At 42.2% G+C, this 23,703-nt stretch overlaps 2 protein-coding genes and 1 long non-coding RNA gene across 4 annotated transcripts in view; 2 read left to right on the top strand and 1 right to left on the bottom strand.

Moving 5' to 3' along the window:
• NSUN2 (NOP2/Sun RNA methyltransferase 2) overlaps positions 1-9,511 on the bottom strand; it is a 62,790-nt gene extending 53,279 nt beyond the window's left edge. Inside the window, exons 1-3 of one of the 2 annotated variants that reach the window (XM_020795591.3) lie at positions 9,286-9,511; positions 8,818-8,978; positions 7,310-7,414 (exon numbers count right to left, since the gene is read on the bottom strand). In XM_020795591.3, coding sequence (XP_020651250.3) covers positions 7,310-7,414; positions 8,818-8,978; positions 9,286-9,339 — 320 coding nt within the window. In that variant the 5' untranslated portion in view covers positions 9,340-9,511. Of the gene's footprint in view, positions 1-7,309; positions 7,415-8,817; positions 8,979-9,110; positions 9,238-9,285 lie in introns of those variants that run through there. The other variant, XM_072998455.2, reaches the window with a different exon arrangement.
• A 360-nt stretch (positions 9,512-9,871) lies between these two features.
• LOC144588953 (uncharacterized) lies at positions 9,872-12,039 on the top strand. Its single transcript, XR_013544733.1, has 2 exons — positions 9,872-9,987; positions 11,874-12,039. It is a non-coding gene; the product is annotated as an uncharacterized LOC144588953 (long non-coding RNA).
• A 2,235-nt stretch (positions 12,040-14,274) lies between these two features.
• Positions 14,275-23,703, top strand: part of SRD5A1 (steroid 5 alpha-reductase 1) — a 47,844-nt gene continuing 38,415 nt past the window's right edge. The window contains exon 1 of the mRNA XM_078392568.1: positions 14,275-14,341. Coding sequence (XP_078248694.1) covers positions 14,337-14,341 — 5 coding nt within the window. The 5' untranslated portion in view covers positions 14,275-14,336. The remainder of the gene's footprint in view (positions 14,342-23,703) is intronic.

Here is a 23,703-nt window from a genome sequence, read left to right as displayed (position 1 = left end):
TATATTGCTAATGGTCCTCAAGATTCCTAATCTACTGCTGCCAGATCTACTGCTGCAGCCACCTTGGCTCACAAACTGCTATGAATCAAGCACTGGAATGCAGACATATCTTCTAAATCCAATTTGGCTGCAGTTCCCTACAAAAGGAACCATATTGGGGGGGGGGGGGGAACATGCCCTCAAAAGATGTGCTAGTGCCGAGGAAAGAGAAAAAGGCCATGGCAAATGTATTTTTAAAAAGATGATAAAAGCCCTAAGAATTTTTTTTTCCTCCTCATGTTACCCATGAAGATTTCCCCATCTTGGGGACTTCTTGTTTCTTTTGGGTCAGAGTCAGATTTCAGTTGAATTTCCAACCTCAACCACAGGTCCAGCACAGAACAATGGCTCAGTAAACCCCTTTTAAGCATCCCAACAAAATTTATGGGATAGTGCTTCCTGCAATACCTCTTGTAGGAAGGGTCATCTTTCCCATTTTCTTTCTTTGTAAGAAAGGACAACTTCTGATCAGTGTGTGCTACAAACTATTAGGAAACACTATCTTATAAATATTCATCAGACTCCCAGGAGCTGGTTCCTCCTCTATTAAATTTTGTCGAACAAGAACTAGTTAGCAATTATTTCACAAGAGATCCATTATCTCCTCAGGATCACAGCAGTGGTGCCTATTTTTCCTCTAGAATGGTTCACAGACGTCTACTCCATCCTGCTTGTAGGCCCCAAGAGAGATGCCGTCCTAAACACATTTGTGGCACATACAAAAATTCAAGATGGAGTGTTTAAAATTTATTCTAGATGCTCTTCATCCTGGGGACAATACTGCCTCCATAGATCTCTAGAAGGCAGGTGTTAATCAGGCTGTGTCACAAGTATTTCCTCAGTTTCATCTTTGGCAGGTAAATTCAATTCAAAGTATTACCAGTCAGCCTGTCTTCACACCATGTGTTTACCAAGATTTTGGTAGCACTGGTAGCCTTCCTTCAGATGCAAGGGAAGCAAACTCATCCTTACCTGGATGTCCTAATCCTGGTTTATTCCACCCTCTCTCAAGCTCAGAAGGACCATCAAACTACTCTGTCAGCCCAGATCAAATCCAAGAGTCATCTGGTTCCAACCAAATGCTTAGTCCATCTTGAGGCCTTACTAAATACTCAACTGGCAAATGGTCTTTCAAGCCCTGCAAATTGTGTCAAAAATCAAAAAGGAGACAAAATCATTTGTGCACAAGATATCCACACCTACCTACCCACCCACCTACCTACCTACTAGATTTATATACCGCCCATCTAGAACATGTCTACTCTGGGTGGTTTACATATAAAAATAAACTAAGGTAAAATCCAGATTAATCACCCAATCCCCATCCATATGGGCCACAAAAGAGAGGGAGTTTCCCAAACTACTGATATCAGGGCCATCTGGGGCCACACACCCGCAGGACCTCCATCTTGTCCAGGTTCAACCTTAGTCCATTCGACTGCATCCATTGCAGAACGGCCTCCAGGCAGCGCCCAAGGAACGGAACGGCATCCACCAGATGGAATTCTGGTGATTCCAAGATTTGACTTGTATAAAATGATAGTAGGATCTATGCTGATTGGCCACACACTATCTTGAACTTCAAAGGACTTTTCTCAATCAGCTTTTCAACCGCTACTACCATGTTGCAACACCCTACGTAAAACTTGGCTACTCGACATGCACTCAGTTTAGTTTCTTTCAACAGCTTCTTTTATTTATTTATGTATTTATTTATTTATTTATTAAATTTATACCCCGCCCCTCTAGACCATGTCTACTCGGGGCGGCTTACAACATAAAATAAATCAATATAAAAATATATAATCATAAAAATACAATTGCAATATTAAATAAGACAATTAATTTAAGAAAGGAGTACCAAGATGGGATAGAATAAGAAAAAGGAGAGAGAGAGAGAGAGAGAGAGAGAGAGAGAGAGAGAGAGAGAAAAGATTTAGCTGACTGCAGGGAAGGCCTGCTTAAATAGCCAAGTTTTTATGCAATGCCAAGATCAACCTTGCTTCTGTCAAGCAAGTTCTCAGACAATTTCATGTCTATTGTTAACAACTGGGAACCAGACAACCTCTTGCAGCTTTTCCAATTTTATGCAATGACTCATTAGCTTCTTGATTAGCTAATAAAAATAAAAATAAAACAATAAAACACTGCAAGTCTGTGAGGGTTCGCTGTTCGGGGCTTCCCGCTCTTCCCAAGGAGTCGAGAGTGCCTTTTCTGCTGTTAACTTTTCTTTATTAACTGGAATAAACGGAACGTCATTTTTTACTGGTGATTCTGGTTTAGTCTCTTGCCCTGTAACAGGTTCGGGCAAGGGTATCCATGTCGTCTCAAAAACAGTTTTAACAGGTTCAGAGTCCCAAGGTCCAACAGGGACCTCCCCCAACAACTTGTCTTTTGCTTCTTGGTCAAACGGACTCAACAATGGGAGGGTTTCTTCGTCTCCGATCCACCCCCACGAGAGGTCTCCTTCTCTTGGCGAGGCACTCCAGGGACCAGGTAACAGCCCATCTTCTTCAGCTCTTCTATATGCCATGCCTGTCTGGCCGCCCTCTCCCTTTCACTCGCCTCCTTCGCCTCGGCCAGCTTCTTACGCCAGAGCTTAGGCTTTGTCTCCCCCCAGTAAGAGGGTTTCTGCATCAAACCCCTCTTACGCCTCCTTTCAGCCTCCTCTCGAGGCACACGCACCTGCTCCCAACGCTTGGTCCACGGATCCTCTATCCAGACCATCTCCCAACCACCGGGGATATCATCCCGCTTCACCGTTATATATCCCAACCCTCCTTCTTCCCTCTTTAACCCCTCCTCCTTTCTTCCCTCCAATTCTTCCTTATAAGGACTGGGTGTCATTAACCCCTTGAGTGCTTCCTCCAAGTCACTGGTATCCACTGCACATGACACCTTCCCTTCTGGTGGTGCTTCTCCTGACTCCTGTGCGACGGCGCCTTGATCTTTCTTACTACCAGGGGAGGCAGGAGGGCTAGTCTGGGTCATTTTGGAGGTCTTTAAGAGAGTCGGCTCTACTAGAAAGACCCGGAGCTTCTGGTCTTTCCCTTCACAAAGTCCCACGCTGGGACTGCAAAAAAATAAAAATAAAAACCACCAAAAAACAACACAGAAACATACCCCCCAGCCCAAACCTACCCTCCAAAACCCAGCCAGAACAACTTTTTTAAAAGAAAAAAAGCAGCACCTTACCGGTTTGAAGCCTCCCAGGGGTTTCCCGCCACCGCCGATCGCTGCCTTCAGACGCTTCCCGGGGCTTCCCCGCCGCTGCCTTTGGAGGCCTCCCGGGGGTTCTCCGCCACCATGGGAGACCAACCAGGGCTTCCCCACCGCCAGAAGCCTCTTGAGGGTCCCCCGCTGCTGCCGATCGCTGCCTTCAGAGGCCTCCCAGGGCTTCTCCGCTGCCATGGGAGATGTCCCGGGGGTCCCTCGCTGTCAATTGCTGCCTTCGGAGGCCTCCCAGGGCTTCCCCGCTGTCATGGGAGACCTCCTGGGGCCACTGATCGCTGCCTTCAGGCTTTCGGGGGGTAGACCGGGCCTACCAGGGGAAGCCCTCCCCTGGTAGGCCTGGTCTACCCCCCCCCGGGAAAGCCTGAAGGCGGCGATTGGTGGACCCCCGGGAGATCTCCCATGGCAATGGGGAAGCCCTGGGAGGCCTCCAAAGGCGCGACTGGCGGTGGCAGGGGACCCCCCGGAAGGTCTCCCATGGCAGCGAGGAAGCCCTGAGGCCTCCAATGGCAGTGATGGTGGCGGTGCCGGGAGCCTGAGCCTCCCTTTCCCTAACTGTTGGGGTGAAAAAGCTACAAAGAAGCAGCCTCTTCACCACCAACAGTTTTTTTTAATGTCCCGCCTTTTCCCCTGCCTTTTTTTGTTTGTTAGTCAAAGCTCTGAACACAAGTCAAAGCAAAATTTTGTGGCCGGAGGTGTTTGTAACTCAAAACATTTGTAGGTCAGGGCATTCGTAAGTCAAGGTGCCAACTGTAATTCTTTGCCATTTTCATCGCTCATCGTGTTTTCCAGTTTTCGCAGTGGCTGCCTCTTAACTCTCTCTGGTTTTACGATCTGAACTTGTACTTGGCTTTGAACCTAAACATATTGCGATGGACTGCTGACTTGATTTAGTTTTCAGGTTCTTCTGATGTAATGCTCCTTGTGCACGAGACTCCACAGCTCTAATTCCCAAAGTATTTAGTTCAAAGGTTTTGTAACACATTTTACAATAACATTTGTCTCCAGCAACTGGTGATAGCCATGGAACAAAGTCAGGATGAAGTTTGAAATCCAGCCACTGCCTATTAAAAAGTGTCCTCTTAGACGCTATCTTCAAAATGTGGTTTCAGATACTGTACAGTCAAACACAGAAACACCTGCCTGACACCAAGATGTTAACAAATTTCTTCAAGTAGGAACTTTCCAAAGCTGGGAAAGGTTAAATTTCACCTTCTGATTCCAGAAAGTGTAATGAGCAGATCAACAGCAAGAAAGGAGGTGAAGTATAAATGCTTGCAGATCATCTGTGCAATCTAGAGAAGCAGACAATCAACATTTGCAGCCTTCATGCATGGTAAAAGTCAGAGAAGAGGGTGAGAGAGCTGGTACTCTGTAAACTCCAGCAGGAACAAGCAATCGACACATTTGAAAAATTTACTATGCATGGTGCAGAGTAGAAAGTGCTAGTTCACTGTGAAATCCAACAGCAGCAAAAATAATTTGCAGCTCTCTGCTGGGTTTAGCAGGAGACAAAATGTGCATTCCATACACAAGCATGACCCCAAAACATGCTGATCTTTATATGTAAGTTAAATGCAGTACTAGCAGGTAGGGATGAAAACAGTTACATGTTTAAAGTTTGTATCTTGCTAAATGTTTAAACTAGCTGCTTTGCAAATGCTACAAGCACACCTTGGAAATCATGCAAAGACAGAGATCAACAAACACATTAGGCTGGCTGCTGGGGGTGGAGCTGAGAAAAAGGTGGAGCTGGGAAAGGGCATCATTAAGATTTACTTGTATTCTGCTACTTCTCTATTCCAGTTGCCACAAGAACAGATCTTGCAGCAGCAGGTCAAAAATCCATTGTTTGAATATATTTTAATCATAATTTCCCTGACTTTTCAGAAAGTGGCAACCCGTATGGTACATTTCCAACATCTTCAACAGCAACATGTCCTGATCAGAACAGACAGTATTGTGCCAAGGCATTCTTAAACAAACAAGGAGGATCAAGAACCCCCTCCCTTCACAACAAGGCAATGGTTCTCTTCTACTGGGCAGCAGTTAATCTTCTGTCCCTGTCTGCCACCAACACCGCAGCAAACTATCTGGACACAAAACATACCCAGGAGAATGGAGTTTGAGCACTTTAGTGTTCAATCAGATCCTAGACTAATGTGGGGCATATTGAACATATGTTTCCCACTCCAAAGATGCCAAATTTCAGAGGCTCTTATGCAGATTTTATATACCAATGGCAGAAGCCCAGAATGCTCTCAATACTGCCTGGTCTCCAGATCAATGATATGCCTTTCCACCAACAACTCTGTTACTGAAAGTGCTCTGGAAGATCAGACTGCAACAGGCCACAGTTGTTTTGATGGCTCTCATCTGGTTTTGTCCATAGAGGAACCATACTTTCTTCCAGTCTCTCCCAACCTACTCAGCCAATGACTACTTCTTCACCCAGATCCAGCCTGACTCAGACTAGCCGCATGGAGACACTGTTTCGGAACCATGGGCACTCTGAAAAATTAATGTCTACTCTTCTGGAGTCATGCAGATCCTGCACACTGAGCACATATGAAGCTACTTGGAAGGCATTTCTCCACTGGTGTCACAGGAAACACCTTTCCCAGTCTACAGCAGGTATCACTGAATTATTACCATTCCTCCAGGATGTCCTGGATTCAGATCTCCATCCTAGTACACTGCACAGACTGACATTACTGTATCTGCTTACTCACTTGAAGATGTTTCTACGAGCAGCATGCATAATTCAACTATCTGTTATACACGATTTTCTTCACAGAGACTCTTAAGTAGTTCTCAAGGCCCTCTTTAACCCACTATTTGAACTTTTATATTGTCTCTCTTCAACTTCTCTCTCTCAAGGTGGCTTTCCTTGTTATTACTTCAGCTTGTAGAATTCCTGAGTTCACTTTTTTCTACTGATTAACACTTACGCTTCTTTACTTGACACTGTAACTCTCTGCACTGTCCCTTCATTTCTAAATTTAACACAGCCTTTCATAGACTTCAGGAGACTGTATGTCCTTTATTCTGTCCCAACCCGAGTCACTCTTTGGAAAAGGAGTAACACAGACTTGATACTAGAAGAGTGCTCAAAATTTATATCTTAAGAACTGCATCCTTCAGAAAATGTACCTCTCTTTCTCTTCATCTCCTTCCTTCCCATCTCTCTGGGAACCCCCCCCCCCTTTCACCAAGTGGATCAAGGCTTGCATATTTCTAGCATATGAGGTTTCTCACCTCCCTAAGCCTGATCATGTCATTGCCCATTCCAAAACGGCAGCAGCTACTTCTGAAGCCTTCTGATCAGATGCTCCACTGGAAGAGATCTGCAAAGCAGCTACGTGGACTCACCACTGCATTCATGATACTATAAGATTGACAAATTTACTTCAGCAGCCACTGCTTTTGAAATACATGTCCTTCACCAAGTTGTTTCTGATTGAAGCATCAATCACCTCCTTCACAATAGAAATATACCTTGCTTGGAGAGGTCCCATTCTTTGATGGCTCCTTCCCTGAGACCGAGACATTATTTATCTAATTTATTTAACATATTTGTAGCTTACATCCATGAAGATCCATTCTGGTCTGAGGAGGAGATATCCAGACCTAAACAAGCGGTGACTGATTTCATCTCTGCCTTAATCCACTGGCAATGTTTACTAACTTTCTTATCAAACTCCTGCTTTCTCTGGCTGGGCTAGGGAAGGCAAACTGTGAGAAGCTTGTGGAGCATGACTGTTAAGTTTTTCAAGTTCATTCCTCCTGCCTGGTTTGGACTGAGAAAGGAATTAACTTATTCCAGGATGCCTCCTTCTCCACAGACTGGACCTTTAAGGAAGGAGGTAAGACAATGTGCAGAGTTCTGGGCAATTCTGGTCCATCATACCGAAAAACAGTCAGCCTCAAAGAGGCTAAAATGAAAAATCAGTGTGTTATATCATTAATAATTATGACCACACAGCAAAATGAGAGACAATTTAAATAAACTGATTGTATAATGGCAAAGTGACCTTACCAGGTTAACGGCTGTGGCATTTCAATTTTCTGACCATCTACAACTTGGTTCTCTAATTCCTTGAAGTACTTGTTCTTCAAACACTGAAGAATTTCTTTGGCGTGGCTACAATAATTTTTTAAAAAATCAGAACAATGTGCATGTCAAGTTATGGAGAGAACAACCTTATTTCAGTAGAATTACTCTTGAAGATACATAGAAAAACTACTACCTATTTCTGTCATTTCAAACCCAATATTTTCAGTATGTGCCCCTTTTCTGTGAAGACTAAACTATACTTCAAATAACCACTAACCATTGTGAAGACAGATATGCCTATTTACCATAAAAATTACCCACTAACGGGTTTTCTATATTATCACTGATCTGACCAGTATTCTATACAGCAAAAAACACCAAAAGATTCCAAGTTATTTCCAGGTCATTAGTTTATGTGATGCAAAGTCAGCAACTGTATTTTTTTGTAATGCAAATCCTTCAGTCACAGCTTCAGTGAGACATTTTTCTTCCAGCAATTATGCATCCATGCTTCCTCAGATTTGCTTCAATGCTCAATAGTAAGATAATCTCCAACAACAGAACATTTAACATTCAAGACTGATACACCCACGAGGATCTATACAACCTGCATGTGCCTACCAAATGTAGAATGGGAGCTCTGAAACTGAATATGAATTCTGAAGGTCACTGGACCTCATTTGTTTAGAGAACATTAGTCAGTTGTATTCTTAGATTTTAGGATGAACAATATTGTAAAGTATGCATGTATATTTTAACTTAAAACTGTTCTCTCCCTTCATATGCACCTATAAATAAAAGATGAATTGATAAGTTGCTGGTCTGAATTTTATCTCTACAAGGAATTCATAGAATGGAATCAAACATGTTGCTTTCTATCAGCTATATCCCTAATGCCTGTTTACAATACTAATCATTACAGGCCTTCAAGTCAATTCTAATTTATAGTGATCCTCTCAGAGTTTTGTGGGTACTGAAAACTCAGGGAGTGATTTATCATTCCTTCTTTTTGTGGTCCCCTGAAACTATGCAGGTTGTGAAGGTTGTACAAGTGACAAAGCATGCAAGCCTTCATCAGCCATGCATCCTCCTTGGAACTTTGGCTGGCCCTTTTCCCAGAACGCACAGTGGGGATTTTAATTCCCAGTCTCAGGCTCTGCATCAAGCACTCCAAGACACCGATACAGACAACACTAATAATATAGGCTCACTTTCCAGGAAACTACTGCATGATAATATAAATGAAGTTTCCAATGCAGTTCCTACACACAAACCATCAGAAATGAGCCCCCGTCACTTGACAGGGGGCTCATTTCTGATGGTTTGTGTGTAGGAGTATAGGATTGCAACCTGTCACGTGAAAATAAAGAAAATTAAGAAAGATAAATTAAGAATCATGGGCACAATCATATTTTACATCAGCAATCTCTGTTATCAAATAAAAACCAAGGGATTACAGCCAGATCAGCAACCACACTAGCACGACTCACCTTTTATACCCTGTGATGCGAAGGGTGGCAGGAAGCGGTTCCCGCAAGGCCGCCAAAAAGCTCTCCCACTCTCCCTCGGGCACGATGCCCAGTTTACTGTAATAATGCTCAAACAACGCATTCTCCTTTACGATCTCGGGGTAACCACCTTCTGGCCAGCCCTAGGAAGAAGAAAACGAGAGCTACGTCCGTCAGTTCTCACACAGATCGACACTAACGACGCGCAAAACGCAACGCGACCCACATGCCAAGAACGAGACACCCGTTTACGCGGGATGCTCCTGCGCTCCTACCTAAGGCCGCTCTTCTTCCCCACGGCCGAGCTTTCCGCGTGCCATCCGCAGGGCCTCCCTACAGACCAGGCCTGGCATTGCGCGAGCCCCTCACGCGCACAGGGCAACGGCTCGCGCAGGCCACCTCGCGCAGGCCGCCTCTCCCGCCCCCCCCCCGGACTAGGCCGCGACTCACCCCAGGCCTCCTCTCCCGGCTCTCCTTCTGTCTCTGGCGCTGCCTGCGCCCCATCGTGTGCACGGGACTTGCCGCGTCCACACGACAGAAAGCTGAGGCCCACAGGAAGCGCCAGCGGCAAAGGCGGAACACAATTTCTCCGCCGTTCGTCGAACCGCCCTGGGGGAAAAAAAAGCTTTTCCGGGCCCAGTTGCCCCTTCAGCGCGCCGCCGCCGCCTCCATGGACGTCGGCGCAGGCGCGAAGGGCAGCAGAAAGTCCACGCACGCACGCACCATGCCGACACAAGAGACCGGATGTGTTAGACGTATACGGGGTGGATATATTCCGGGACTATTTGGACACCATTTGTATATCGTACCTCGGAGAGCTCAACGTTGTTCGCGGAAGCCAATAGGGACCAGTGGACACTTTTAGCTGACCCATAAATATTTATTTTATTTATTTATTTATTTATTGCATTTATATGCCGCCCATCTAGACATAGTCTACTCTGGGCGGCTCACAATTTAGGCTGCGGGTGTCTCAAAAATAACAAAAGATGACTGATTTTTTTCGCTCATGCATCTAGCCAAGCCAACTACACCAAAGTACAGGTTGCTGTCCTCTGAAGATGCTGGCTACAGAGACTGGCGAAACATCAGGAAGAACAACCTTCAGAACACGGACAAAGAGCCCGAAAAACCCAGAACAACCATTTCTATGTAATACTTAGTTTGTTTTTATAATTTGCTTTATGCAATGTTGCTGTACTGACTTTTACTTGAACATTTTTCATCATTTATAATTTAACAAAATGCATTCACAATTTCTGCCTGATTCTTTGTGATAAACTTCAATACATTTTGTTATTCACTCATAAAACGGCTTTGAGCCACTTCTGGTTATACCGTCCTACACACTAGGGTGAAAAGAACCTTATTTTTCAGCCAGAACTCTATTGCTCGTCTCAAACAGTAGACCAGTTGAATTAACTGCTAAATAGAAAATCAACACTGCAAATAATTGGTGGGTCCACTCTAGCTGGGATTAGCAATGGACATGTGTCATTCTATGCACAGAGTGAGATTGCTGTATGCATGCTGCACCTACAGCAGCAGGTGAAACTCATTTTCAACTTTCTTCAAATGTGTTGCTAGCATAAGATTTCAGTGCTATGCCATGTAAAAGCAAACTTAACATCTCAGGGTTTTGAAACTATCAGTATTGAAAGCGTTTCAAATAAGAAGTCACTCTACAGGTTTCCAGAATAACCACTATACACTAGACTTTATTAACAGTTCACATGGTTCCAGCAAGGTAACTTACCCATTATAATGTGTATTTCCAACATTCATTATCACTTAGGTTACACAACTGTTTTATTTGCGGACCATGTTGTCATTTAATTTAATCCAGTTTCTTCTATATGTCATAAGTTATAGTTCAGAATAACAATGCTAAAAACATTTTGTTCACAGTCTGTCAATTACCGCCCGCCCCCGAAACCTTCTTTAAGGTTTCCTGTTCCCAACCCCTTGCTACCCAATGATCCTTTCTGCCTACTCCTCTCTTACAAAGGTACAGTATGGCTACATCCTTTCTAATTATGAGGTCTACCACAATTGGCAGCAGATCTTCAGGATCGTAAAGAGAGACAGAGAAAGACAGAGATGTTTTCCCAGACCATTTAACTTGGGCTATTTTAAAAAGTAGCCAATGTAGTATAAAGTGATGAACTTCAGGAAACCTGTGTTCAAATCCCCACTGAGTCATGGAAACTCGCTGGGGGTGAGGTAAAACTACTCCTTAAATATTTGGCAATGATAAAACCATTCCTTAAATATCTCACTTCCTTTACATTCCTGTTAGGGTTGCTGTACGTTAGACCCAATTTGACTGCACATACTCCCAACATTTTAAAAGAAGTTTCCAGTGGAATACAACCTGGGAACTTTGTATATAATGCATATGTTCTGCTACATAAGTGTCCCTGCAGGACTCTGAAGAGAAATGAAACAGGTTTGTCAGCTTATATTTTTAATTACTAATGAAACAGAAGCTAAGCATAAAACAGAAATAGAACATAAAGCATTTGTGGAATACTTTTTCCAAGAAGTGTGATTAAAGAAACTTTGCAGTAATTTCACCACTGGCTCAAAAATGTTTCTCTTTCCCTACGTATTTTAATGTGGTCATTCTGTCCTACCGTATTGTTATTGCACTTTAATGCTATTTTGTGATTATATTTTGTATTTATGGTTCTACAGCTCTGTGATCATTTTGAATATATTTATTGTTCAGCACACCATCCTGATCTCTTTCAGTGATAGGCAGTTTGTCAGTCTTATAGTCTATGAGTAAACATTATGTCCCGCCTTAAACAACTGGCTAAGTTATATATCTCACCTGGCTATTTTGGCTGTAGGATTCTGGGAGCTGTGCAGAACCTACAGTTTCTATCGTGTGAGTACTGAACTGAGTATGGAGTAGAAGGAGAGAGGGGGAAGACCAGCAAACAACATAAAATGGGGCAGGGAAGAAGGTATTAAATAACACTGGGGTTAGAGAATGGAGCTAATGGGCTTCTTTGTCCTTCCTCACTTGGCAGAATCCTCCAAAGAAGACAGCTGAAGGAGAAAGGGACAGATGCTCGGCTGAAGGAGAAACCATGGCCAGAGTACCAACAGCTCCAGCTGTTGAAGCAGAAATACCAAGTAAACAGGTGAAAATCTCCAACACCTGGAACAGAGGTGTCAGGCTCAAGCAAAGAACCATCACAGTCAGAGCTGTTTGATGAAAGCAACAGGAACATCCCATGTTGCATCTGGTTTCAGATGTCTCTGCTTTGGATTCCTTGTGTTTTTCTGACTCAGTTTGTCTCTGACTCCATTTATTGATCGCACCTTCATAAAGGACTTTCTGGACCGACTCGTGGCTCTTCAGACATTGACCTTGCTATCCATCTCCTGCCTTCCCCGTGCTATAAAACAATCTGATTATTGATAACTTTGCCATTCACCTTCTTGTTTAGTAAGTTTAATTGGCCTTGATCAGGACACTGCTGGCAGAGAGCCTGGCTGAAACACAGCATTTGAACCCTGGTACAAGATAAATGAGAAAGAGGGTTGGTAGACATAGAGACCATTATGAAAGAAAGCACGTGAGAAGTAGCAGAGAAGACTGTGAGCACTGCGGAAAAGGTGAAATTCCTGGATTTTAATTATTTCTCAGCACCCTGAACAATTCTATGATAGCAATAGAAATGTCTTTGTGTATTTTTCTATTTTTGTTATTGCTCCAAGACTGTAGCATACATACCTGAAATGTGGCATGATTCTAAGGGGTATTGTAGGCAAGGAGAGAGTATAGTCCCAGGATGTAAAAATTTACTATTTCAAAAAGAGCTGGACTTAGACCTAACAAACAAAAATTTTATAAAATGGAACTAACAGAAGTGCAATATTCATATCCTTGAAGAGAGCTGGAAAAGGCCAAGCCAAAGTGTGTCTGGCTTTTATTTTGAAATAAAGCACATACTACAATTTTTACATCCTAGGACTATATTCTCTCCTTGCCTACGGCTTTGGTGGGTGTACCAGTTCCTTTTTGTTACTGTTTCTAAAGGGACCCTGCAGATGTATGCTTCAGGGTTACCTAGTTTTTAAATACACATTTATTAAATTTAATTTTAGGGTTTTCAAAGTGTAATATCCCTTTACTCACTCAAGTGCCAGACTTCCCTAATAACACAGCAAATTGTTGATGATCGTGGCTACTATTAAAAGAAGGGATTCTATAAAAAGTTGGCTGGCTGAAAAGCCATTAGCAAAAACCGCAGGGAGAGTAACTGGGACCACAGAGTGGGAAAGAAACAAATTTAAGGCTTGAGATTTAGGGTTCTTACTCACTCGCTACAATTGGCTCAGTGTTCACTTCATGCACCCACTGCCATATGGTGAAATAGAAAGGATAACCCCTTGAAACATCTCGCAGTGATGGCATGTTTCTGTCCCTCCAGTCAGTGATCTTGCTCAGCCTCTTCATGCATTGTTGGGTATGCTCCTGGGTTCATCCCTGAGCTAGTGTATTCTGGTCTGGGCAGTGGCCAGGAGTGTATATGCACAGTTAAAATTGGTATGCCAACTGTGCCCATTCTTTAAGAGGTCTCACTTGGCTATGGGGAAACACGCCTTATAGTCACATCTCACTTGGATTACTATAACACAGTCTACATGGAGTTTCCTTTGAAAATGTTCCAGAAACATTAGTACTGTAGCTTCAAGCTGTTGATCGGGCTGATTACAAAAACTTCATTGGCCACTGGTCTACTTCCAGGCCTAAATTCAAAGTGCTATTTATGACTTGTAAAGTTCTATATATTTCAGGTCAGGACTGAATATCTCCCCATATGAGCTTTCTTCTCAGTTCCACCACGTCACGTTTGGTGAGGATGCAATAAAGGCCCTTCTCTGTAGCTACTCCTGTGTTGTGGAGTTCCTTTCCTTGGGAAGCTAGATTCCCCTCTTCTTTTTGTCCTCCTGGTGTCAGGTAGATATTTAAAAATGTGTTTAACAATCACAGTGAGCATGAACAGTGAAATCTCCCTAATATGGTGTTTATGAAATCCCATCTACACCCTTGATTGTAGACAAGTGACAGCATGCTGTACAAGTAAAATGCAGACGTGGGGAACCTTTTTCTGCTGAAGCTCACATTTCCTCATGATAATGTGTTGGAGAGCATACCTGAAATGTGGCATGTTTCAAAAGGGTCCCTATGGACCCTACAGATGTGTGCTTCAGGGTTGTGTGGTTTTTAAATAGACATGTATTAAATTGAATTTTAAATGTGTTAAATAGAATTTATTTAATTGGTTGGACACAGCTGAAATAAACAATGAAAAGTTCAATTTCTCCCCTTCTCTCTTTTCCATTTCAGAGACCCCTTTCTCTCTCTCTCTTCCTTTCCATAGGTTGCTAGAGAAACTACAGATGAGTCTTGCCAGAAATCTAATTATTATGGTTGGCATTTAGACCAAGAGCTGTGAAATGGATGCTCCTGGTCAGAATAAATGAGGTATGTTTTTAATCTGAACCAGTAAGCACTGGTAGAATTTTTTAAAAATGGTTTTTAAAATTAACTATTTTTTTTTTAAATGTGAAATACAATGTAGGCTGGAAAGAGCATGGACTTCTGTTTTTGCTGCTATCTTTATAATATAACAACTTCTGGTGGCTGATGTTACTTCAGTTTGAGATAAAGAAGAAGAAATAGCATCAAAAGGAACCTAACTTTAATCCTTGGTATCGGCAATCCATGATCAAAGCTGTGGCGCAACCTCTCTCGCTGTGTAGACCAAATAGTCCTTGCTGTTTGAAGTATGAAATTGAATGGATCCCCACTCCCAGCCTTCTTTTTCAATGCAAGGTATAGAGAGCTTTTACCACAGAGGTTCCAAGTCGTATGAGTAATGGAAATCCTAAGCAGGAACTGAGATGGATGGTGGTTTACAACAACTCTTTAAGAAAATTGTTGAGAACTCTGTCACCTACTCAAACATTTTGTTAGAAATGCAGCTTCACAGATTGAAGTTCCCCCCCAAAAATAATAACTATACAGGATACAGATATGGTAAAGAAAGAGAAATATAAAAAATACCAAGTGCATAGCCAAATGTCTGGGCTTCTTTTCACTCATTTTTTTTAAAAAGCACCTAGCTTGGTCATATTTAAGACACTATCCATCTGTGGATGTTGGTTTTCATAACAGAATATGCAAAAGTTCAAATTACATTTATGTTGCTATAATGTGGGTGTGGCACTAATCACCTGAGATCATCACATTCGTGTTGAAACAAACAGCACATCAAAAGATTTCCACTACACACACCTCATGTTGAAGCAAAGGTTAATATAGTTAAACAATTACCTCCGGCCTCCCTTTAAACCATACTCACAGGCCAAAGCTAATATTTGTCTGAATGAAAGTTCATAAAGCTTTTGCTACTCTCAAGGGCCATTGAAGACTTCAGAAAAACTGGAGTCAAGTGGCATAATGACACTCTTGAGTTCCAATGAGCTTAAAAAGCGGAGGTAACTAATTACTGCAATTATAAATTCCATGTAAGCTGCCCAGAGACCTTTGGATAGTGTGGGAGGCATGTCAAATAAATAAATAAATAAATAACCACAGCATAATTAAGTTACTGTTGTAATGTACAGATGTTACCAGAAATAATGTTACTCTCATGTAATTGACAAAATCAGAAGAAATGGAGTGGCTATAATACTGAGGCAAGATATAACACAGGCATCAACATAACCATCATTCAAGTCTATGCTAGTATTACAGATGCTGAAGGAGATGAAATGGAAAGTTTTTATACAAGCATTTGGAGGAAATGGATCACACATCAAAACAAGACATGCTTGTAATCATAAGTGATTGGAACACAAAAGTAGGAAACAAAGTATAACAAGATATCATTGGAAAATTTGGTCTATGGGTCAGAAACAAAGTAGGAGAATGAGTTCTGTGAAGCCAACAATCAATTTATAGCAAATACAGTGGTGCCTCACATTACGACGTTAATTCGTTCCAGCGAAATTGCTGTAGAATGAAAATGTTGTAAAGTGAAATTTAAAAGCCCATAGAAACGCATTAAAATGCGTTTAATGCGTTCTGATGGGCTGGAAACTCACCGTCCAGCGAAGATCCTCCATAGGGTGGCCATTTTTGCTGCCTGTGCAGCGAGGAATCCTTCCCAGAAAACAGCAGGGGGCCATTTTGTTTACCCGGTGGCCATTTTGAAACTGCCGATCAGCTATTAGAAAATCATCACTTTGCGAAGAATCGGTTCCTGAAGCAGGGAACTGATCATCGCAAAGCAAAATTCCCCCATAGGAAACATCGTAAAGCGATCACAAAATGTTTATCGTAATGCGGTTTCGTCGTTAAACGGAGCGATCATAAAGCGAGGCACCACTGTACATGCTTCAAGCAACCAAACAGATGATTGTGCATGTGGACATCATCAGATAGGCAATACAGAGATCAAATAGACGGTGTAGTTGGAAGCAGGAGATGGAAAAATTCTATTCCCTCTGCCAAAACAAGACCAAGAGCTAAATGTGGTACTGACCACAAACTGTTAATATCAAACATTAGAGTAAAGCTGAAAAAGAACACTAAAAGAACTGTAGCACCAAAATATAATTTAAACAACATTTCTGATGAATTTAAAGTCCACATAAAGAACAGATTTGCACTACTAAACTCAATTGTCCATGAACCAGAAGAACTGTGAATTAAAACAAGAGATATAATTAGGGAAGAATACAAAAATATAATTCCTGTAGTAAAAAGAAAAGAAAAACCTAGATGGATGCTGGAAAAAGACTTACGTAAAATTGTTGAGAGGCAAGAACAGAAATTAAAAGGTGACAAAAATAAGATTGAAACCATGAATGGCGTTTTTCAGTGATTATCATGTAGAGACAAAGAGAATTACTATGATAACGAAAGAAATAAAGGAGAACAATAAAAAGCGAAAAATAAGAAATCTCTTCCAGAAGACTGAAGAAATCAATGGGAAATTAAAGCCTAAACTAGGAATGCTGACAGACTGACAAGGAAGTACACTATCTGCTCAAGAGAAAATAAAGGGAAGTAGAAATAATATACTAAGATAGAAGAATGATCGATTGCTTTGAAGAGGAATCCTATAATGAACTTGCAATTCCAGAAAGTGAAGTGAAAGCTGCTTTGAAAGCAAACGGAAGAGATAAATCACCCCAGGGAAAATGGGATACTGATACAACTGTTTCATATCACAGAGACCCAATCTATCAAAAGCTTAACAAGAATATGCCAACAAATATGGAAAACAAAATTAATGGTCCACAGACTGGCAACATTGAATACAGTATATGTATTCTAGTGTCCAAGAAAGGAGATACCACAGAGTCCAAGTACTTTTAGTCAAAGAAGAAAATGCCAAACCAAGCCTGCAGTTGAACATTAAGACCACAATAATGACAATGAAAGAACCATACCACAGTGGTGCCTCAACTTGTGAACGTCCCGACTTATGACCATTTCGAGTTATGACCAGCTCTGGTCACAACATTTTGCTTCGACTTGTGGCCGGAGCTTCCAGTTACGAACAGAAAAAGGCAGAGAAAAAAGGCGAGAAATTCAAATTGCTAACCGTTGGTAGGCGAAGAGGCTGCTTCTTTGTAGCTCTTTCACCCCAATGGTTAGAGTGAGTGCGATTGGAGGAGGCTTCAGACTGCCTGGTAAGGTAAGGTGTGGCTTTCTGATTTTTAAAAACTGTTCTGGGTGGGTTTTGCTATGTCGTTTTGGGCCAGGGGGGTTATATTTCTGTGCTGTGATGGGTCTTGGGGGGGTTTGGGGTTTTTTGGTATTTTTCCCCATTTCTGATGGGTCTTGGGGGGTTTATTTGCTTTTTGCATTTTCCTTCCCACTTCCAATAGGTCTTGGGGGGGGTTCCCTGCTTTTTGGGTTTCCCCCCATTTCCGATGGGTCTTGGGGGGTTGTTTGCTTTTTGGATTTTCTTTCACTCATTTCCAATGGATCTTGGGGAGTTTGCTTGATTTTTGCCCCCCCATTTTTGATGCGTCTCGGGGGGCTGCTTGCTTTTTGCTTTCCTTTTTTTGCATTTCCGATAGGTCTTCAACGCTTTGCTTGCTTTTTGCTTTGCTTTTTTGCATTTCAAATGGGTCTTGCACGCTTTGCTTGCTTTCTGCTTTGCTTTTCTGCATTTCCGATGGGTCTTGCACGCTTCACTTGCTTTTTTGGCTTTGCTTTTTTTTTGCATTTCTGATGGGTCTTGCATGCTTTGCTTGCTTTTCTCCCCTTTGCTTTTCCGATGGGTCTTGCAGTGATTTTTTTGTGTGTGTGTGTGATTTTTTTTCTTCAACTGAAACAGATTAATTGCATTTCAGTGCATTTCAATGGGAAAAGGTGTTTCTACTTACGACCATTTCTAATTATGACTGGAGTTTCGGAACCAATTAAGTTTGTAAGTCGAGGCACCACTGTACTTTAATTTTGACAATGAAAAAAATTAAATTGCTCAACACTTTATATACCTTGACTCAATCATTAATCCAAATTGAGACTGCTGCAAAGAAATCAGAAGGCTGAGACTAGGAAGGGCAGCAGCGAAGGAATTAGAAAAAATTATAAAGTGTAAGGATTTGTCACTAGAAATCAAAATCAAGATCACCCACACTATTGCATTTTTTTTATTATCAGGTATGGATGTGAAAGCTGGACAGTAAAGAAAAACAGACAGGAAAAAATGATTCATTTAAAATATGGTGCTATGGGAGAGCTTTGGACTGCCATAAACACGAACAAGGGGTTCCTAGAGCAAATCAAGTCTGAACTATTTCTGAAGGCAAAAATGATAAAACTGAAGGTATTATATTTTAGGCACTCCAATGAGGATGCAAGATTTGTTGAAAAAGACAATAATGCTGAGAAAAGTTGAAGGCAGTAAGAAAAGAGGAAGATCATACATGAGATGGATTGACTTCGTAAAATAAGCCACAGCCTTGAATCTGTGGGAACTCAGCAGGGCTGTTGAGGTCAGGACATTATGGAGCTCACTCATTCAAAAGATCATCATAGGTTTGAGGTGACTTGATGGCACACAAGAACAGCTGCAAAGGACTGTATAACTGTGACTTTTATCATTAGTGTATTGCCTTGCTAACTGGGGTGCATTTTGTACTCTATGCCAGTGGCTCTTAATAAGGTTATCAATCTGCCTTTCTGTTCTTTATTTTTTAAAGAGAGGAAGAGTTTGATATGTATGTGTCAAAAGGTTCGCCTTCCCCCTCAGGCGGCTCCTCCATGTCAGCAGGAAATAATAAAGGTTGAGTCCTTATAACTTTAACAACAGAACTTTTATTTCCACCTCCACTCTCCAGCACTTCCTTTAACGGTTCCAACGGTTTACAACTTGGCAACAAAGCCTCATCAACATGCTCCAAACATTGAACTTAGTCCCAGGGGGTTAACGGCGATGGTCCCCAAAGGGTTTCTTGTAACCCCATTGAGGGGGTGGGGGACTCCTCTTGGCACAGATTGTCCCACAGCATTTGTGCCGAATCCACCCCCTCTCATCCGGACCCTCCACGAACTCCCCTCTCTTCCAACCGCGCTCTTGTTGCACTTCTTCTTCCCACGGAGCCACGGTTACTTTCCACTCTTGGGTTGGTACACGCACTGGTGGATTTTGGTGAGGTGAGGGATCAGGCAAGAGTCTGCCCACTCGCAGGTTTGGGAAGTCTCTAATTAAACCTTGGGTGCGAACTTTCTCAAATGCTTGTCTTTTTTCATCTCTCCTCTTTCTCTCATATTCCTCCACCACAGCACTAAACCACACTACTCCCCCTTTCTCCTTCTCCCCTCTTCCAGCTGTCACTTCTGACTCCTCCCACTCCCCTTCAGCCAAACACACTTCCACCTTTACCTCCCCTTCTTTATCTGTTAACCCTTTCCTCTCTTCTTTATTACTTTCGCTGCTATTCAGCTGTTCTTTCTTTCCATCATCTTTTTCCTCCTTCTTCTCTGCGGACGGCACACTCTCTCTTTCTACACCTTCACACGCCCCCCCCGGAGGAGTGGGCCGTCCGCTCTTCATCACCGCGCATATTTCCTTCTCCCTGTCGCGAAAAATAATCAGCATTAGCATGGTTGGTCCCCTTTTTATATTTCACCTGAAATGCATATGGCTGTAAACTCAAGTACCATCGTGTCAGTCGCGGATTAGCATCTTTCATTCTATTCAGCCATTGAAGGGGTGCATGATCAGTTACTAATGTAAAAGGTGCTCCCAACAAATAATATTTTAATGTCAAAATGGCCCATTTTGCTGCTAATGCCTCTTTTTCAATAGTTGCATATTTTTGTTCGCGAGGACTTAATTTTTTGCTAAGATATATAATTGGGTACTCTATCCCTGACTTTTCTTGTGCCAACACTGCCCCGATACCTCTATCTGACGCATCTGTTTGTACAATGAAAGGAAGAGAGAAATCTGGAGCGTATCTCTTAGGTAACTCATTCAAAATAATCTTTAACTTATCGAAAGCCTCTTGTTCTACTTTACCCCATTTAATATATTTATTCACTTTCTTTTTAGTAAGGTCAGTTAGTGGGGCTGCAATACCAGAAAAGTTAGGTACGAATTGTCGGTAATACCCGGCCAAACCTAAAAATTGTTGTACTTCTTTCTTTGTTTTGGGAACATGCCAATCAGATAGCTTGTCAATTTTTTCTTCTGATGGGCGTATCTCCCCTTTACTTACAACATGACCTAGAAACTTTACCTTCTCTTGGGCAACCTTACACTTAGAGGGATTAACAGTTAATCCTGCCTTCTTGAGTTCTTCTAGTACTCGTCTAATATGGGTTATGTGTTCTTCCCAGCTCTTACTAAAAATAAGTATATCATCAATATAAGCTCCCGCAAAGGTGCTAACAGGCTCTAGAACTCTATCCATTAAGCGTTGAAATGTGGCTCCTGCCCCATGTAACCCAAATGGCATTTTCATAAATTGGTATAACCCTTTTGGGGTGACAAAGGCTGTCTTTTCTTTATCTTCAGCCTTCACGGGAATTTGCCAGTAACCTTTCGTAAGATCTAACGAACTGAGGTATTTAGCGCCCCCTAGCTTTTCCAATAAATCTTCAATGCGTGGGATTGGATATGCATCAAATTTTGATACCTCATTGAGTTTCCTAAAATCAATACATAATCTCACTTTCCCATCAGGTTTCGGGACTACTACTGGATAACTTCTCCACGGACTATTCGAGGGTTCGATTATTCCTAATTTTAACATTTCTTCTACTTCTTTGTTGATAACATCTTTTAAGTGGAAAGGCCAATTTCGACTTCCACTACGTACCACCATTCCTTCTTTGGTATTAATACAATGTTCTGCCATTTGGGTATGGCCCGGTTTGGTGGAGAAAACATCTTGGAATTCCTTCTCTATCTCTTTTATTTGCGTTTTCTGTGATACGTCTAAATTTTCTCCCAAAGGAATCTCCACTTGTTCCCCTTGATATAGGGATGATTCTGGCCCTAAATCTTCTTCTATACTTTCACCCCACAAAGCTTCTCTTTCATGCCATTCCTTCAATAGATTAACATGGTAAATACCGGTCTTCTTTTTCTTGTCCGGTGTTTTTATCTCATAATCTACTTTACCTATCTGTCTGATGACTTCATAAGGTCCTTGCCACCGTGCAAACAATTTAGCATTGTCAGCAGGCAGCAATAATAGGACCTTCTGGCCTGCTACGAATGACCTTGGTGATATTTTTGCGTCATATCTTTTCTTTTGCCCGGCTTGAGCCTGTTCTAAATGACCTTTAGCCATTTCTGCTACTTTCTTTAAATGGTCTCTCATTTCTAATACATGCTGTACCGTCATCTGAGAATTATCTGCTCCGCTTTCCCATTTTTCCTTAATTAGATCTAAAATTCCTCGAGGGTTCCAACCGTACATCATTTCGAACGGCGAAAATCCCGTAGAGGCTTGTGGTACTTCTCTGATTGCGAACATAAGCGGTGCCACCAGCAAGTGCCACTTTCGGGGTTTCTCCATCACCAATTTACGTAACATACCTTTCAACGTTTTGTTAAACCGTTCCACTAATCCGTTTGTTTGCGGATGGTAAACTGAGGCATGTATCGGTTCTACATCTAAGAGTTTCCACATTTCTTTCAACGTTAAACTCATAAAATTGCTGCCCTGATCTGTTAATATTTCTTTGGGAAACCCTAACCTAGTGAAAACCTGCATCAACTCTCTTGCAATTATTTTAGCACTTGTGGATCGTAGTGGTATTGCCTCCGGATACCTTGTTGCATAATCAATTAAGACCAAGATATGAGTGTGTCCGCCCGCTGATTTCGTTAAAGGTCCTACAATGTCCACTCCTATCCTGTCGAAGGGGCGGTCTATTAGAGGCATTGGTATCAACGGAGCACCTGGCCTAGGTTTTGTTTGAGTCATTTGACATTCTTTACATGTTTTACCAAATTGTTGTATATCACTATTACACGCTGGCCACCAGAATCTTTGAGTTATGCGAGCAATCATTTTATCCATAGCTAAATGACCAGCAGTGGGTATATCATGGGCTATTCTTAATATATCTTTTCTCCATTTCATGGGCACCACTAACAGTTTCTCCCCTTCTTGGTTTACTCGATATAATAAGCCTTCATCTATTTCAAATCCCGTATTTCCAGATATAATAGATCCCGTAGGTTGAGCTTCATATAATATTTTTTGTAATGTTGGGTCGTCTTGCTGCCATAGCCTCATTTGATCCCGTGAGGCTCCCTTTAAAAAGTCAGTTTCAATTTCACTAATGTCGCAATCCCCGGCTAGCCCTTCTTTGTTCTTAAGCAATTCACTTGCCCCCTCCCAATCGCGTCCCAATAACATTTCTCTCGAAAGCCCTGGCACAATCCCCACTTTCATTCTCCTACAATCTTTACCAATTTGTACATCTACCCAAGTAGTGGCGTATTTCTTAGAATCTCCATGTATACATCTTACAGTTAAATCATCCGGTATTACCACTCCCTCCAACTGCCGAACCAATGTCTTGCTACATCCCGTATCAATCAAAGCCCTTTTTTCATGTCAGTTTACTGTAGCCATCACTTCCCAACCCTCTTGTTCTGATCCCAGTATCTTAATTCGTTCGTTGTTCTGCCCTACCCATGAACAGTCCAGTCCGGGGCATTGCCTCTTCACGTGGCCGACACGGCCACAATCAAAACACACAGGTTTGCCGTCCTTTCCTTCCTTCAACCCGGTGCCCGGTTCGAACAGCCGTTGGTCATACGTGATAGGGCGCGTTGGTTTTGGGCGCATTGGTTCGAAATTCTGAGGCCTTCCCCTGCCGATAACTGAAAAAGAAGACGGACCGCGTGGTGCGTGGCTGTTCCCAGTCGCCATCTTGTCTTGCGGGCGTGTCTTCTCAAAAGTAGTTCCGGTGTGTTCTTTCGCTCTGCCGCGCAATAATTCTCAATTAGGCTGATGGCTTCCTCTAACCGCTTCGGTCTGTTTCTTTGTACCCAACTGCGCATGTTCACAGATAAAGTGGATATTAAATGTTCCATAACAAAAATTTCTACTATTTCGTCCTTCGTCTTTTCTTCTGGTTTTAACCATCTGATTACATTAGCTTTCATACGCTGGCTTATTGGGCGCAGATGCATCCCCATTTTGAATTTGAGCTCTCGGAACTTTTTGCGATAGGCTTCTTCTGTCAAATTTAAAGTTTGTAGAATGGCGCCTGTTACATACAGCACTGATGTTACCTGTCTGTCATGGGTTTGGAGGGAAAGTTCCATCCTATGGGGAGTGGAAGGCGGG

The sequence above is a fragment of the Pogona vitticeps genome, chromosome 4 (genome assembly GCF_051106095.1).
Source record: "Pogona vitticeps strain Pit_001003342236 chromosome 4, PviZW2.1, whole genome shotgun sequence".
Classification (NCBI taxonomy): Eukaryota; Metazoa; Chordata; class Lepidosauria; order Squamata; family Agamidae; genus Pogona; species Pogona vitticeps.
The sequence above is the reverse complement of the archived record's forward strand: the minus strand, read 5'-3'. Positions and strand labels throughout refer to the sequence as shown.